The sequence below is a fragment of the Mytilus californianus genome, unplaced genomic scaffold, assembly GCF_021869535.1.
Source record: "Mytilus californianus isolate M0D057914Y unplaced genomic scaffold, xbMytCali1.0.p SCAF_18, whole genome shotgun sequence".
In the NCBI taxonomy this organism is placed as follows: Eukaryota; Metazoa; Mollusca; class Bivalvia; order Mytilida; family Mytilidae; genus Mytilus; species Mytilus californianus.
In genome coordinates, this window is record NW_026262666.1 from 431,737 (window position 1) to 450,243 (window position 18,507).

At 32.2% G+C, this 18,507-nt stretch overlaps 2 protein-coding genes across 3 annotated transcripts in view; one reads left to right on the top strand and one right to left on the bottom strand.

The window, feature by feature from the left end:
• The window catches only part of LOC127726502 (protein inscuteable homolog), a 46,827-nt gene extending 41,177 nt beyond the window's left edge, over positions 1 to 5,650 (bottom strand). Inside the window, exons 1-2 of one of the 2 annotated variants that reach the window (XM_052233863.1) lie at positions 5,550 to 5,650; positions 1,071 to 1,135 (exon numbers count right to left, since the gene is read on the bottom strand). In XM_052233863.1, coding sequence (XP_052089823.1) covers positions 1,071 to 1,105 — 35 coding nt within the window. In that variant the 5' untranslated portion in view covers positions 1,106 to 1,135; positions 5,550 to 5,650. Of the gene's footprint in view, positions 1 to 1,070; positions 1,136 to 5,373; positions 5,524 to 5,549 lie in introns of those variants that run through there. The other variant, XM_052233862.1, reaches the window with a different exon arrangement.
• A 2,847-nt stretch (positions 5,651 to 8,497) lies between these two features.
• On the top strand, positions 8,498 to 17,286 carry LOC127726510 (small VCP/p97-interacting protein-like). The gene is made up of 3 exons (XM_052233870.1): positions 8,498 to 8,644; positions 12,492 to 12,653; positions 15,433 to 17,286. The coding sequence occupies exons 1-3, from the start codon at positions 8,585 to 8,587 to the stop codon at positions 15,445 to 15,447; spliced, it is 237 nt and encodes a 78-aa protein (XP_052089830.1). The 5' UTR covers positions 8,498 to 8,584; the 3' UTR covers positions 15,448 to 17,286.
• The last annotated feature ends 1,221 nt before the right edge of the window (positions 17,287 to 18,507 follow it).

An 18,507-nucleotide genomic window follows, 5' to 3' on the forward strand; every position in this document is an offset into this window, starting at 1 on the left:
CGACTCAATACACATCAGTTTTATCGGACAAACAGCTAATTCCCGTCGACACGATAAATCATGTGTATTAACTGAACACTTTTAAAAATACTATAGCTAATGTTAAATAATACACACGTCGTTCGCGCGAGTTATTAAAGGGACATCGTTATCTAAGAGTATGAGAGGGATTACGGCAAACATCTAAAACGCCGGACGAAAGTCTAAAAATACAGCAAACGTCTAAAGTCAGAGGAGGACGTCTATTTCTGTGTCAAACATCTATAATTACGAATTATGGTTATTTATTAACCATAATCTGGCGTTCTTGCCATTAATCGGGCACTATAACCATATGGCTTTCCTAGTGATACTGTCCAACCTTTACCTTGGTAACACTGCACACTAATGGTTTACTGTATCACTCTTCTGCAAGTTTCATCACAGACAACACAAGACTATAAGGCAGATTCGGGATATATAAAATATATAAAATACATTGTTCTTTCTAAATACCACATCGGTGGTCTTGTGCTTGTCACTAGTGCGAGAGGTCGTGGGTCAAACCAGACTTGAAAATTAGTATTTGCTGCTTCTCCACTAGGCTTTTAGGAGTAAGGTCAAATACTCTGGTCAGCTCAGTATATATAATGTGTCCAGGTAGGGTGACATGTCTTCCTGCAGACTGTGACCTTGTCAAATACTGTAAATTCAGAAATTATTGCGTGCATTTATTTTTGCGATTTTGTCATTTTAGACTAAAATGCGATTTTAATTTTTGCGATATTGAGAAAAATCCTGTATAATTCATACAAAAAATTAAAAAATGCGAGTTTAAATTATTGCGATTATTACCCTGTCGCATTTTTCGCAATAATAAAAACATCGCAATAATTTCTGAATTTACAGTAGCAAGTTTAAAATTTGGCTCAGTGTGTCGGTTGAGAACAAAGAAGGTTTTATTTTCATATCATCATATTCTCCTCTCATTTAATTTTCCACTGGACATTAAACAGTCACCTCAATACATGTACAATAAAATTCTGACAAAATATAAAAAAAATGATAACATTATGAATACAGTTCCTTACCTTTTACTCTGTTTATATTTGCTGTGTCGAAGCATTATTCAAACCATTTTAAATGTTTGTTGTCACTAAAAAAGATATGAAACAGGCATCTTAAATTTTATTTAAATTTAACATAAGACATTCATGACAATTCAAGGGATTTTTTATATCTTGGAAGAAAATCATACATTTTGTATATGTAGGCTGAAGTAAGTATTATATTTTTTTTTTTTTAACTGTTATGACTGTTAGAAATAAAACGAATAATACAAATTTATGGAAAAATTAAAAAATTGAATCATTTCATCATTCATCCTGTTTCAATAAAATTTACCTCATGCCAATATGCATGTACAAAGAATAATGTACATTGTATAATGTTCATGATATACTTGCAAAATTCTGTAAAGTTAGGGAGATTTTTTATATATTGCTCCATTTCTTACATGCAGTACATGTATAATACATTTAAGTAACTACTTTCATCATGGTCATGGCTGTAGGTTTGATACAATAAAGGAATATACATTGTATAATCTTCATGCTATTTTATTTTTCATGCATGTTTCTTCTAATATAAGTATATTGACTTACCTTCAGTGAAATATGATCACTATTATCTAATATAATTGTCAACATAGATCAATAGGAACTTAGGAAGTCATTGAATATCAATCCAAAGATAATGAGATTCATTTATAATTATTAAATCATCAATTGACATGATTAATTTTTTTGTTTTAATAAAGGGCATTGTATAATGTATACTGCTGTGTAAATTTATTATGCTTAAAAATAAACCAAATAAATTGATTGGTGTTTAATGCCACTTTCAGCATTATCGACTATTTCGTGACTGTCAGTTTTTATTGGTAAAAGAAGCCAGATTGCCTGGAGAGAACAACAACATTTTATAGTACAAAACAACAATGTAGTTTGATTATCCCTTGGAAGATGCTCTTCAGAGCTTGAGGAATCAATTTACATGTAGCAACTTAATTTTTATTCTGGAAAAGTCACTAACCATAAGTTGCTACTATTGACAGTAACAAATGCACTTTTCAAAATTTTTGCTTAAATTAAAAAATTAAGATTTTTTTGCAATGAAAATTAAAATTCCATTTGTGCTATAATATCCCAAATGGGTTATTTTGCATGACCCCTTTTTGGAATTCTAGTCAATTCAGCACCTGGTTAAATAGGCACCTGGTCAAATCAGCACCCGGTATAGTCAATTCGGCACCTAGTCAATCAGGACCTGGTTAATTCGGCATCCAAGGTAGTTATTTCGGCGTCCATTACTAGTATTATGTTTTGCAAAGTAAACTATTGAAGACTACGTTTTTTTACATATATATTTTTTTTAAGATATTTACATTTTTAGCTCCAGGTGTCAACGTATATTTGTTACGCATAACAGAAGTTCCAATGGAAACTTTGTTATAAAAAATGTCGTAATATCTCATTCTGTTCCTACTGGAACTTAAATTATCAAGGAACTTCCTTTTCATGACAACTGTACATTGCTAGTAACATACAAAATTGGTGCCAGTATTATTCATTTTATATATGTTCTACATCAGTGCCAGTTACATCTGGAGTCCCACAGGGTACTGTACTGGGCCCCATATTGTTTCTCATTTACATTAATGACTTCTCTGAATATTTAACACATAGCAAATTAAGACTCTTTGCTGATGACAGCATCATATATAGAGAAATCAAATCTCAATCAGACTGTGATAAATTACAAGAAGATCTAAACGCTGCAGCAAAGTGGGAAGCAGATTGGCTTATGGCTTTCCACCCTGATAAATGCACTTAACTTTCAATTTCACATAAAAAGAAACCATATTTACATGATAACATTATTCATAGTCACATTCTTGAATCTGTTACATCTGCTAAATATCTGGGCGTTACTCTACAATCAAATCTTAAATGGAACCTACATTATGACAACATTATCTCAAACGGCAATAAATCTTTAGGATTCCTTAAAAGAAATTTAAAAATATCAAACACAGACATTAAATCAAGAGCATATCAAGCAATAGTCAGACCTAAATTAGAATACAGCTGCAGTTTATGGGACCCTCACACAAAAGATGCTACCAAAAAAATAGAAATAGTTCAAAGAAGAGCAACTAGGTACATTTGTAACAACTACCATAACATCAGTAGCGTTACAAATATGATGAATAATTTAAAACTACCGACATTAGCTGAATGCCGCCTTAAAACATGTCTTATTATATTTTACAAAGTAATTCATGGCCTCATTGCCATACCATCTGAAATTTTAATACCAACAGACAGTAGAACAAGACAAAACCATCCAAATACTTATAGACATATACGAACCACAAAGGAAACATATAAGTGGTCATTTTTCCCACACACCATCATACAATGGAACATGCTACCTATAGCCACAGTTGACAGTTTCAGAGCACACCTTACACAAGGTGTTCTCTGCCAACTGATTTAAATCAAGACAATAAGTTTTTGTATATAATTTTTATTTTAATCACTAGTTTTTGTTATATACATGCACAAATTGTCGAATTTGTATATATTTTTTTTTTGGCATTTTCAAGAAAATTAAATTTTAACACGCATGTGCAACAACAAGTAATCTTCAGTATCCTGAAGTTTTGTTGTATAACTGAAGAAGAAGAAGAAGATATAAGTAGACAGGAAATGCAGAAAAAACAATTTAAATAATAATGATTAAATTTGTTTTTATCCTCATATGTCATGTATGTGGATTAAACAATAGCTTGGGTGGTGTAATAACTTCTCTGTTTAATCCAAGTTATTTTATTTATAAAACATCAAAAACTACCCGAAAATAGTTGAAACAACAAGTGGGTTATTGTTTATAATTAATACCATTTTTTTTTTAAATGATACCCAATCAAACTTAATTATCATTAATTAATATAATATAGAGAAAACTTCAAACAGCAGAATAAAAGAAAAAAAGATAAAAAAAATATTTGGTACCAAATTGACTAACCAAATGCCGAAATGACTTTAAATTGGTGCCGTTTTGACTTTTTCTATAGGTGCTGAATTGACCAGGTGCCGATTTGACTTTTCATCATTCCCCAACCTGTTGATTATTATGATTACATGTACATTTCTATGTTGCTTAAGCAAGATAAAAAAGTCTATAGTGCATATACATGTATGTATTAACATGATTAAAGCAGTGATCTTATAATATCTATATAGCAGTTTGAGATCGATCATCCCATGTTTATGGGGGTGGGTCTTTTCACCACCAAACACCACCGAACACCAAAAAAAAACATCAAGCACTAAGAAAATCAGTGATTTAATTTTATACAATAAAACAGTAAAATCAATTAAATTACGTCTAGTTTAACACATTTTTAGATGTTTATATGCATCATTTTTCTGTTAAAGTCGATTATCAATATAATCAATATAAAGAAAAACGTCTCTGGATTCATCACTATTTTTCTAGATTACATTGTGTGTGTATAAGAATCATTTGACATCAATAACTGATGAAGGATATTAGTTATCCGAAATATTTAACATTTGTTCATGTCTCTTTTCTTATTATTGGTACAACTATTTTATGAAACTTCAGAAAGAAGAAAAAAATGAAGAAAACGAAATTATTTGAGGTGTCCAGTGGTGGTTTGCAGAGTTGTAGTGTTATAGAATCTCTTTTTCTGTTCAATGTAGATATTTGTTCTCTTAACCTTATTATTTGTTGAACTAATAACTTAAATATTATATTTAGGTCACATTTATAACAATAAGAGATAAAAAAAATAATTTTTGGGGTGTTGAAAAGACCTACCATGTTTATGGTGGGGTTCTTGTTGCTCAGTATTTAGTTTTCTATGTTGTGTTATGTCACTTCACTTTTGAGTACTGTTATGTTTTTTTATCATGTTTTGCCATATGCATGGCATAATTTGTCACTGTCAGTTTGTTTTCGATTTATGAGTTTGAATAATCCTTTGCAAATCCGTACCACAAATTATTTCCAGAGGATTGCAAGAACAAATGAATAATTGCAAATTGGTTTATTTAGCCTCTCTTTTATAGACATAAACTATTATGGGTAATTTTTTATCAGTATATTATCCTTCTTGTACGCACACATGGCATGTAAATCTTTATTTTTTGTAAGATGGCACAAAAATGTTTCCTTGTTCATGAAGAAATTCTTCCTTCTGAAAACTTTTTGTACCCGACAGCCTAATTCATGAATACTAACGCCACAAAGAACACACTTCTAAACTATGTATCAATTCAATTGAAAAAAAAATATACTCACTCATCCTCGTGTATTAATCCCAAAAATATGTCTACTATTTACAAAATTTGATCCGATTTTCTTCACGTTTCACTGGTTTCCACATAAACAAATGATATTGCGGTAAAGTGAAGATTTTTTGTAAAATTGTTTGATTTAACTTTTATTATTTTTGACAAAATATTCAAAAATATTACCTTTGTCTGCATGGTCTGTGGTTTTAAAATTCATCAACATGCCTTCAAAATATGTGATACGTGTGTGTTCATGGTGTTACAAGTCGTAAAAAATGTTTTCACACAAGTTTGGATAAGTGAATAATAACAGATTGTCCCTTCACAGAACCTTATGAAAAATAACAAGATACACCAAAAACATTTTAAAATAACAACGCATCGTGAAGAACAAAAGTGCACATAGTTATAATTATAATATTATAATGCATAGAAACATATCGTAAATACTTTCAACGGATTAGAAAATTAGCTGTAATTTTGTTCTGAAAGAAATACAGAATTTGGAATTTTATATCATAGTTCATAACACCCTTGATGTATCTGTATAAATCTATAAGATGGTTCTTCTTCTTCTCCCAGTAAGCGGCCATCGTCAACTGGTTGACTATCCTGCCACATTTTCGGAGTGCGCGCATGAAAACAATTTAAAATTTAAAAACAAACAACTAGAGGCTCTAAAGAGCCTGTGTCGCTCACCTTGGTATATGTGCATATTAAACAAAGGACAAAGATGGATTCATGACAAAATTGTGTTTTGGTGATGGTGATGTGTTTGTAGATCTTACTTTACTGAACATTCTTGCTGCTTACAATTATCTCTATCTATAATGAACTTGGCCCAGTAGTTACAGTGGAAAATATTTTGTAAAATTTACAAAAATTTACAAAATTTATGAAAAAATTGTAAAAAATTGACTATAAAGGGCAATAACTCCTTAAGTGGTCAATTGACAATTTTGGTCATGTTGACTTATTTGTAGATCTTACTTTGCTGTACATTATTGCTGTTTACAGTTTATCTCTATCTATAATAATATTCAAGATAATAACCAAAAGCTGCAAAATTTTCTTAAAATTACCAATTCAGGGGCAGCAACCCAACAAGGTGTTGCCTGATTGTTCTGAAAATTTCAGGGCAGATAGATCTTGACCTGATAATCAGTTTTACCCTCTGTCAGATTTACTCTAAATGCTTTGGTTTCAGAGATATAAGCCAAAATCAACATTTTACCCCTATGTTCTATTTTTAGCCATGTCGGCCATCTTGGTTCGCGGGTGGGGTCATCGGACACATTTTTTAAACTATATACCCTAATGATGATTGTGGACAAGTTGGGTTAAATTTGTCTTAGTAGTTTCAGAGGAAAAGATTTTTGTAAAAGATTACAAAAATTTACGAAAAATGGTTAAAAATTTACTATAAAAGGCAATAACTCCTTAAGGGATCAACTGAAAATTTTGGTCAAGTTGACTTAATTGTAGATCTTACTTTGCTGAACATTATTGTTGTTTACAGTTTATCTCTATCTATAATAATATTCAAGATAATAACCAAAAACGGCAAAATTTCCTTAAAATTACCAATTCAGGGGCAGCAATCCAACAACGGGTTGTCAGATTCATCTGAAAATTTCAGGGCAGATAGATCTTGACCTGATAAACAATTTTACTCCAAGTCAGATTTGCTCTAAATGCTTTGGTTTCAGAGATATAAGCCAAAATCTACATTTTACCCCTATGTTCTATTTTTAGCCATGGCGGCCATCTTGGTTGGTTCGCCGGATCACCGGACACATTTTTTAAACTAGATACCCCAATGATGATTGTGGCCAAGTTTGGTTTAATTTGGCCAAGTAGTTTCAGAGGAGAAGATTTTTGTAAAAGTTAACGACGACGGACGACGGACGCCAAGTGATGAGAAAAGCTCACTTGGCCCTTTGGGCCAGGTGAGCTAAAAACTGGGAGACATTTATATACAGGTGCAAATAAAACATATTATTTAATTTACTTACGGAGCTGAGCCTTGAAAGATTCAGGACTCGGGGAAGAGACCTTACAGTTGGGCAAGGTGTTCCACTCTCTGATTGTTCTAGGATAGAACGACTCCTTCCGAACTGCTGTTTTGCATGATGGTATTCTGAAGGCTTTTTCGCTGTTATTTCTGGAAGGACGTTCATTTGGTATCAGTTAATTTGATGTATCGATTTCTGACAGTGGCGTAGCTACCTAAGGCTCGACTAGGCACGTGCCTATACATAAATTTGCCAATTAGAGGTTCCCGATCTAACACTTCAACATTCTACACAGAAGACAGGCGCTAGGTTTTAAATAAGATGGGCATTTTTTCCTTAACAATGTAAGTATTAATCATATTTCATTAAACTGGTCACGGAATCTGACCTGCACACATAATTTGAATATGCGTCATTTTTTTCTCAATTGATTTGCTGCTAAACTCTTCTTGTTATTTTCTTTAGAAATCCGTTTCTCAAACAACCATTGTCATAATAACAAAATAAAATTTAAAGAATGCCTCGGGCCTTTTAAGTAAGTCTTCAATAATTTGTCCATTGCTGTTACTAGCGGTGTAATATTTATATATACTAAAAGAGTGATCTACAAATCGTCGTGTGAATCCAATAATGATGTATTTCCCGTTTGGTAATAGTGGTAAAAAATTAAATTGAAGTTTAAAAGCTAAATATCATAAATATATATACAATGTATGCAATATTGTATTATTGAATTGATTTAGAATAAAAGTATTTTTGAGTTGTATTTTAATATATATTACGTAGATCGAATTGCAATAACGTAACAATAACGCAATGTAACAGTATACAAACATATTATTGTTACGTCGTATTTAATCAGTTCCCAACCCGACAATGCATTCCGTCAATTAGTTTAAAACGTAACAATTATTTTCCTTATTGTTACGTTTTCAACGTAATCATAGCCAGTACCAAATGTACATGCTAGTACCGAAGTACTGTTTCATCCGTTGAATGTTTAATCCTATAGTCGATCATAGCCCCGCTTGAAGTTCAACTTCGAAATGTTGTTACGCTTTGTATTTTTAAACTTTGTGGTTGGTTTTTAGTCATACCTAAAAATTACCATGCAAGGAATATTCTGAAGTAAACTTTCATCTGGGTAGAAAATGCAGACAACCTAACATAGGATATTGGAGTTTTTGTCTAGGTTTCCTAAATATGGGAATTTGTTTGCCCTGTCTTGGAGGTCAATCTGATGATTATGACCAGCCATCACCAGTAAATATGTTTCTCAATAATGACAACCTTAGATTTTATTGCCATATCTTCATAAGCTGAAAAGGACTTTCACTTTCAGCATGTTCAGCTCATCAGGTTCTTGTTTCGTTGTATTATTATTTCCTGGTTTTATAAACAATTGTATCTTTATACTTATATTTAACTAAAAATCGTTAGCTTATTTCCTGGAAACTCATAAATATCTACATAAGAGTTCAAAAGACTACATCATTTACATTTCACATCTGATTCAAAAGAATCCCTTAATTTAAACAGCATGACCATGTTGGGAACAAACTCCTTATGATGATAATACCTGCATAGAGTGATTACCCTTCTATATAGGGATAAAATTATCCCTTTATCATGTCTATAGAGGAATATATTTGTTTAGACTGTATTTAAAGCAGAACATGGCAAATGCATATTTTCTACTTATTAATATCATCAAGGATTTGTATAGTATCACTATACAAATCTTTGATATCATGGCAGTAACCTGCAACATTGGATGCACCAATATTTGATGTACTTAATTTACTGCTAAACTGACTGAATAAACAATCTAATGTTCAACATAATTGAAAGCTGTGATGATCAGGTAAATTCCACTCATTCTACTGTAAACCGGAAAATTTTCGCGCCGTCTTTTTTTCGCGATTTACCAACAAAATCTAGATTCGTGCCGTTTTGAATTCGCGATGTTCCGGTAGGTGTCCTATATAAGTTTTTTTCTTAAATGATTTGGAAACTGTAGAGTGTTAATAAATGTATGTAAATCAAGTGATAAAAGCAATCAGCATTCCTTTTTTTCGGTTCACATTTAAAACTATTAGTCATGTTTGCTTGTAAAAAGCACAATCACAATAAACAAAGAGGAATGACCTAACTAAGAGTGAATTAAATGCTGACAGAATTTCTGCTTATTAGTTAATATTTTAATCTGATTGATCTGTGAAGCAGAGTGCAACCGAAATGGGTAATCATTTTAAAACATAACTGTAACGATAGTTGTTTAGTTAGCACTATGCGTAATGTCCACTTGGATTAATTAGGACTATCATGAGATAAAGTTTTGATATCTAACACTGACTTTCCTTTAGAAATAAAATTATGTTTTGAGGTATAGATCTGTCGTCTGTAAAACCGATGTTTTAAATTAGCCATCTACATATCCTATTGACATATGTTCTTGTATGGTCTTCATATTCGTGTTCGGATTTCCTTGAAATATTCGCGGTCATTTTATTTTCGCGTTTCAACTCTTACCGCGAAAATAATACTGCCGCGAAAATTTCCCTGTTTACAGTATTGTTAAATTTAACATCAAGTTTAAATGTCAACTGTCCCTATTGTTGTTGCTCAGGTGTTCAGATAGGAACACAATAGATTGCAAGTTCTGTCACTTTAGTAGACATGGTAGAACACTAAGCATCCCAATTTGTAGTAAAGTGCAATAATTGATACATATAATGCTATAGATTATAGCCAATATAAGTACAAAATGCACTTTTGCCATTTTTCTGCTTTAAATCCAGTCTAAACAAAAATATCTCTCTATACAGAGGGATACATTGTAATTTTGTCCCTCTATAGAAGGGTAATCTCTCTATGCAGGTATTATCACGATATAGGGGGTTTGGTCCCAACCTGTTAAAAGTTCAGCAAATATGATGTCAACAGAAGACACATATATATTGTATAATTGTCTATACATGTCTTTGCCATTCCATACCTTTTTCAATCTTCATCAGATGATATAACAATGTCCTAGACCACAGTGTCTGAGGTAATCCCTTTTTTGATTCAGTGTCCAGAGCGATTTTCTGACCGCAGCCATTTCTGAAAATCTCTCTAGACACAGAAACTTAAAAAAATGATTATTTCTATGGAACAGTTCTTGTCATTACAATTATAGTATTAAGGGGAGATATATCTCACAAAGGTCAGTCTGTCCCATATACCTGGCCCCAGAACACAGTTATCTTGTAGTGCATTTCTTTTAGACTATATTAATGCACCTGCTCTATCCCAATAAGATTTTTACAGCATGTACAGTGTTAAGTATACTACTTTTGAGAAAATTATATAAAAATTATAGAAAAGTCTATCAGCTCTGACTCAAAATATGGACATTTTTATGTTAAGGGGGTCTATTATTCAGTTTGACATCTCCTTACAGACATACTAATTTTTTACCTTATGAACTGGACAAAATCACTACATTGCCTAAAAGTTCATGCCCCAAATATTTTACATGTAATTGCATCCCCCTACTTCCTATTGTATGAATCAAATATAAAGAAATAGATTTGGAAGATGTACGAAAAAGATTTGCAAGTTATACACTGTCCACACTAGGGACTATGTAAAATCAAAGGTGGATAATTTGTTCCCAGATCACTAGTAACTGGCCACTGAGAGCATGCTTCTCTTTTGAAAATCATATTGTCTCCTTGGGAATTTGAACCCCAAACCTCAGTGTTTCAAGTCACGTTTTAACAACCTAAGCTATAGATGCACTTCCCTAGCTCAACCAAACGCAGCTGGCTAAGTATCTACTACTCAAGGGAAGCAATCCTGTCAAATTATACCATTCTATTTTACAATAAATTAGGTTGTCCATTTTGCAATATAGACTCATTACATTTGGAAACAGTGTTCAAGTAGAGCATGAAATTATATGTAAGCCCATGTAAAAATTTCCTGCTTCAGCACAGGAGGTTGTGGTTTTGATACTTGACCAAAATACAAACAAACCAAGGACTTGAAAATTGGTATTTGCTAGAGCTCTATCCGCTAAGCATGCAGCATTGAGGAGTAAGAATTGGTAAGAGCAAAGACTGATCAAATAGGACATGTAGGAGTCAGAATAATGTGTCTGGATACAGTTACATGTTACCCTGTGGACTGTTATCACTGTGAACTGGCTTGGTGCATCTTAGATGGAGTAACTACTTATTGATCAAAGGGAGATAATCCAAGTTTTGCTTAAGATATATTTGAGGAAATTACTTCGAAACTACTGTCAATACTGTAAATTCAGAAACTATTGCGTGAATTTATTATTGCGATTTTTGGAGAATAGACAAAAGTACGAGATTAATTATTGCAATGTAAGAATGGTCTGCATACATATCAGATATCATAATGCAAGTTCTTATTATTGCAATACTCACCCAGTCGCATTATATCACATCATTAAAAACCTCACAAAAATTTCTGAATTTACAGTTTAGATATCTACTCCCTCAGGCAAAGTTGACCTATGATGAAATCGGATATTCTTTTTATGTCCCTTTTGGACATATATTCAGATATTTACACATCATGGCCATTGGGCTTTCAAATGTATTGGTTTGATTGGTCCTTGTGAAGGTATATAAATCCAGTAAAGTGCTCTATGGAGGCACAACATTTTTGAAGTGTTATTTTGATATGACATTATAAATGTAATTTTTTGTTGTTGAAATTAAATTAAAATGGATGTTTTAGTTTATCTCTCTTTATGTTTCCTAGTATGTAAAAATTGATGTACTGTGATATAAGTGATCATGCCCTAGATGGACCCTATGTTGGTTCAATGACTATACTGATTTCTGTGTACTTCACACATGGTTTTTTTTTCTACTAAAAGTTAGTAAAGGCATACATAAGATGTTATAACAAAAATGTGAGATTTAGTCTTAAGATGCTGTATACAACTAAAATTATAAAGATTTTAAAATGAGAATTTTGAGAATTTTACTTTTGTGAAAATATCCTGTTCACAATTTTCGCAAAAATGAAAATCTGCAAAAATGTCTGAATTTACACTGTATTCTGTATACATAGTATTTACCTTTAGGAAACAAAGAGACGACAGCAAGCAGCAGCAGCAGAGCAAAGACAGAAAGCTAACGAAGGAAGAGGACTTAAAGATCCTGAAAATGTGAAGAGAAAACAACAAAAACGAGAAGAAGCTGAAAGGAAAGCTGATTTACAGCCTCAAGGAGAAGGAGGACTAAAGGTATTAGCTGAGATTAAAATACCTATCAGTTTATGTTCAGCTGTAGTAATCTTTTAGCTGTAAATTCCTTAAACCTTGGCTATACACCAGTATCTAAAAGATTCCTTTCAAACAGGTCTGATAAAACTTGCAAAACTATTTTCACTCTTGTGGCCTTGGTGGCCAAGTTGTCTTAGTACAATGTATTTCAACTACTGTATCACAATTAAGCCTGTCAACACTGAGGTTGTGAGTTCGAACCCCATACGGTGCACTGGACTCCAATCTAACCAGGCTTGGCAATAGTTTGCCAATTGGCATGGATATTGGCAAACTATTGCCAAGCACCCTAAATTATCCAAGATCTTTCCCAAACCTCCTGTCTTAGCTTTTCTGAAAGACTTATTTGTGAGAGCTGATGTCTCCTCTAATAAAAGCTATTCAACTGCAGGATGGTGCAAGTCATGTAGTAACAGACGATGTCTGACTTGCCAACAAATACTGAATACTCAAACATTTACTTGCCACTCCACTGGGTCTTTGTACACTATATTTTGCAATGTAACTTGCAAAACCCAGAATGTTGTATACCTTCTTCAGTGTCGATGTGGCATGCAGTATGTTGACGAGACAGAACAGCCATTCAACAAACACATGAATGGTCATCGAAGTGACTACACCTGCGAGCCTGACCTCTCAGTAAGTCGTCATTTGAGATCACCTGGGCATGCCCAAGCTGATCTCAAAAACCTTACCATCACTATCATAGACCACAACAAGGGTTGGTCAAGGGCTGACAGACTTGCTCGGGAAAGGTTTTGGATAAGAAAGCTTAGGACAGTTTCCCTAGAGGGAATAAATGAAAAAACATAGAATGTGTCACTCATTTTCCCTACCATCACTTGTTTCCAGTAACTCAGGCTTCCGTTTTGGACTCTTACAGTTTTAAGAAATTTATTCCTCCTCCCAACATGCCCAAACATCAATATTGAAAAAAAATTACCAGCGTATTGATTATTGATAATTTGTATAGCATTCAAGATTTTATTTAAGAAATAATTCACGGAAGCCATAGATTTGTTGGAAATTTACACATGGCCTGGGCCGTGATATTCGAATTTTATCCTGAGCGTTAGCGAGGGATAAAATTAACGAATATCACGGCCCAGGCCATGTGTAAATTTACAACAAATTTATGGCTTCCATGAATTATTTCGATTCTAATAGGACAGATACAGTCTTTTAAAAACTGAAGCGAAGGTGGGTATGCCGTGTGTGTGGCTGTTCTTTTTTACTCCTTGTTAAATAAAGCTCAAACATCCTAATAAATATGTAGTTTGCATGGAATATTTCATAAATAACTGCTAGAAAATCTGTTTAATAGTTCTTTTAATTCTCAAACCCAACATTTGCCATTTTTAATTTACATGTTTTTTTCGTCAGCTACCGTCAAATCCAAAGTTGACATTTCGTAACTAAGGAGCCGCCATGTTGACTTGCTGAAATCAGTAAATATGCAAATAATGCAATAGAATAGAAAATAAAACAAAACCTACCTCAAAAATCCATTTTATTACAATATTAAAAGAATTTCGATGGTCCACGCTACGGAAAACCTTCAACTCTAGCGTTTTCATTTGTATGACGTCATGTTTTGAAATGACTAAAATGCGCCAAAATAATTAAAAGACTTTCGCGGAATTTAATTTTATTTTGATTTTGTTTTTTTTTCCGAGCTCTTGTGCATTAATTCTTTTTATTATGCATCCGAATAAGAATAAAAGTTTGTTTGTCTTTTTTTAAATGCAATTTTTAAAACAATACAATTGGCAAGGCGTTTGCAAATAGGTTCCAATACATGTGGATTTACGTGGGAGGTATATTGTAACATCCGTTATTATGTATATCTCTGAGTCTGCGCTAAGTATAGATATATCGAGAATTTTATCACGGTGTTGTTTACAAAGCGAAAGAAGCAGGTCATATTAGAATTCAGTTTGACCACCACATGTCAAGATAAGATTCATTTTACATCTTACTGATGAAGGATATTAGTTATCCGAAATATCTAAAATTTGTTCATGATTTAATTATTTTTTGGTGATGTTGTACCCTTTTAGACTTGTTATATATTATATTTTGTAGTGTACTGTATCATAATTATATGATCCATCGCCCTGTAAGATTTATCGTTGGATATTATTCAGTCATTTATATATATATTTATATACAAGTCTAAATTGAAAACAACGTTCAAACCTATGATTGTGTTGGATAAAAACCGCAATTTTTATACGTGTGCATGCAAAACAAATTTCTTGGTAGAGGGGTCTTAATACAGCACAAACAACATTTTCCAAAAGACCAAAACAAAGTAAAAAAGTATATTTTAACAAAACGCATTTGACTAGCAGGTCGAACAATGGATGTTCTTAAACACTTAATTTAATACCAAACAGAAAACAATAAACTTGCGGAAAAGATGGTATACCGCAAACATGAGGTGCAAAAATTTGTACTCCATATCCGGATTTCGACAATTAATGTGTCTTCAGTGATGTTAGGAATCGAAACGGTATTTCGAAGGCCATATAATATACCTATATATATATACAGCAAGCAGATTTTACTTGTAACAATTTCCTTCATGTAGCAATTTTAATTTGGTTAATCGAGAATATATGTTTAAATTTTATTAAAAAAAGAAAAATAAACACGGTAAATTTGATATTGTAAGCAGGGGAGGGTGTAAGATGGAGACATATTCTTGCCATGACTACATTTTCTTTTTCTTTTTTAGTGGCAGATGGGATAAGATCTCCGAAGAATGAAGAAGAGAAAAAAGGAGAAATATCAGTATTTTGTGTTAAAAGAGTGAATATCAAACTTGTGCTATAATACCTCAAATAAGTCAAATGTTGAGTTGTATCATATTATTATCATGATTATATTAAATTTTAAAGTTTTAATGCTATGGATATTAACATATTACATTGTTTTACTTGCTCTTCAGACCAACTGAAGACATGTGTGTTATGGGTTTCCTTATATAGAAAAATTATGAGGTTGGTCGTTTTTTTGTTATTTTGCTAAATTTTTCTACCTTGAATTTATAAAAACGTAATGCCATTTTGTCAAAAATTAACTTTCAAAATTGCCAATTAAAATGTTATGCTTAGGTATTTGGAAGCATAAAAAATAGGATAGACAGAATCACTAAATAGATATAAGAAGATGTGGTATGAGTGCCAATGAGACAACTCTCCATCCAAGTAACAATATAAAAGTAAACCATTATAGGTCAAGGTACGGCCTTCAACACGGAGCATTGGCTCACACCAAAACTGACTTGTTTTTAGACTTAATCTGCATTGCATTACAAGACGTATAAGTGAGAATCTGAAATTTTAAAGGCCTTTTCGAACTTGGAGTGAGGTTAGAATTTTTACCCATGTTGAAGGCCTCACAATGATTTTGGGATGATGAACAGCAGTAAAAGAAATTGATTTTTGCATATTGGTGTTGTGATTTCGTGTCATTGATTGGAGTTTCAGAAGAACATCAATCAGATATTTGATTTTTATGTGTTAACAGCTCAAAATGATGACTGCTGTTTCTTGTTTTTTCACGTAAATTCTAAATACTAAAATCCTTCTTCCTTTCTTATACTCACGATTCTGAATATTTTGCAATGTTGAAATGTTTTTTTTTTTATGATTGTCAATATTCAGATTTTGCTTCCAACTTATATTATGTTTATATGTATATAAAAGTTCTATTTAGGAATTTTATTTCAAATTGTGGTCTTTTTCTATTGAAAATTTGTGATAATATGTATTTATAAAAAGATGAAAGGTCAGCGCTTGAAAATGTTAAATTCGGATGAGATCAAACACTAATTTGTCAGGTATTATATAGATCAAAACATTGTTGTTTATTGTTTAATTTTGTAAATTTATTTTGTTATATTGCTGCTTAAAGCTGGTCTTCTTTTATTTTAAGTTTGCTTTCATGATTATCATTGAAGTGCTACAGAGTTCTCCAAATCCCTTTTTTTTTAGCCTAAGGGTCATGAGGACCACCAAGACTACAAAATCTGGTAGTCCAAGTGAAAATTTGGTGGTCCTGTATATAAAGAAAATTTTTGCTGTGAAGTAAATTTTGTATTTCCATAAATGTAGGGATAAATAAGATTACGCCAATTTGCACAATAACAACATGGTTCCATATCAAAAATTGATATACATTGTAATCAGGGTCTATACTTAGATATCAGACAACCTAAAAAATGTATAAAGTTACCATTAATTTTTAGCTACACATCATGACAACTACACTCAAATTGGTGGACCTTCCAAATTTTTGGTGGTAAAAACTGACAGGACAACTAGTTTTAGAGAACACTGAGGATACTAAAAAGAATTCATAAAGATTTGTAATTCACTTTCATTCAGTTTGTGTCATTCATTGTGTTATTGTACAAATTTTGTTGAAATGTGATCATTTTATCTGATATTTTAATGTGAATTTATACTTCAAATATTTCAATGAATAGAAGATTTTCAGAATTTATTACGGAGAATGCTAAATTAAGTAAATATATTTTAGTTTTAGCTTATATAAGAAATAAATAGTTTGCCTGTACATGTAGAAATGTTTACGATGACTTTGCTAATAGAGATAGTAAACTACCCTAAGATCCATGTACACTAATTGGTCCTTTGAATAAATGTTTTCTAAAAGGTAATCCATGTAACAGGGTAGTTAGATATTTGAACTTTGTTAAGAACGTCTTTTGCACTACTAAAACTGATTTTATTTTGAATACTGTGGATTCATTATTATTCATGGGACACCAATTTTCATGGATATCGTCGAAAAAGGTAACTCACAAAGTTTGTTGTTCGACAAAGTAACATAACATAACCACAAAATCAAATATCCACGAAAATACAAGTTTTCCACAATCCACGAAAATTAGTATCTACGAAAGTAAATGAATCCACATTAGTTTGATACATAACATGTGTTGCTATCCTGTTATTAACACTTAAGAGGGGTGTAAAGGGGGGTATCTGCACGGAAGAACATGAAATAAAATTGCCAGTTCACGATGAACGAACAATTAAAAAGTTCTTGCATGTTGATCTTTTTATCGATTTCACGAAACACAGTGAATAACGAACCTTTTTCACGGCTGCACGTGAAATAAAAATGGAAAAACACGTTGCATGAAAATAACCTTTTACTACCCTCACTTAAGGTCCAAACACCTGTTGATACTTATATTTTGGCATTGCACAAGGTTATGCTTTTCTAAGACTGCTATATGACGGCTTATACTAAATATTTTAGAGGTATACTGAATGATATTTTAGTCTGGCAAAACCTGTGTTAATTTATAAGTGAAAATTTAGCTTTTACCTTTTATAGCATACTATAGGGTATGGGCCTTACTCAATGTTGTCATTATATCTATTTGTTATTTCTCCCATCAGTCTTGTATCAGGTTAAAGTTTTGGTTGAAGGTAGATTAAAGTTATTGTATAAGGTAGGTTGTGATCACATTAACATGAAACCTAGTACACATGTTCATTATGAAGTGAATTGTTTAATATATATGCCAAATAAGGGTTTTCACCCAGATTTTGTGGATCACTGAACATGGAAATGTAAAAGTGCATATCAGGTTAAAATATTGGTTTAGGTAGTTTGTGGTCACATTTAAATGAATCTTGGTACACATGTTCATTATGGAGCGAACTGTTTAATTTCCATGCCAGATTAGGGGTTTGACGTATATTTTGCGGTTCTCTGATTATGGAAATGTGATTGTGCAAGCAGTGCACATATTCCTGTTTCCTTTTCATTTTTG

What these genes read in the sequence shown, in the direction of transcription:
- LOC127726510 (XM_052233870.1), top strand. Translation starts at nt 8,585, where the DNA reads ATGGGAATTTGTTTGCCCTGTCTTGGAGGTCAATCTGATGATTATGAC. An exon ending in ATTATGACCAGCCATCACCA is followed by an intron (nt 8,645 to 12,491) that starts GTAAATATGTTT and finishes ATTTACCTTTAG; the next exon opens with GAAACAAAGAGACGACAGCA.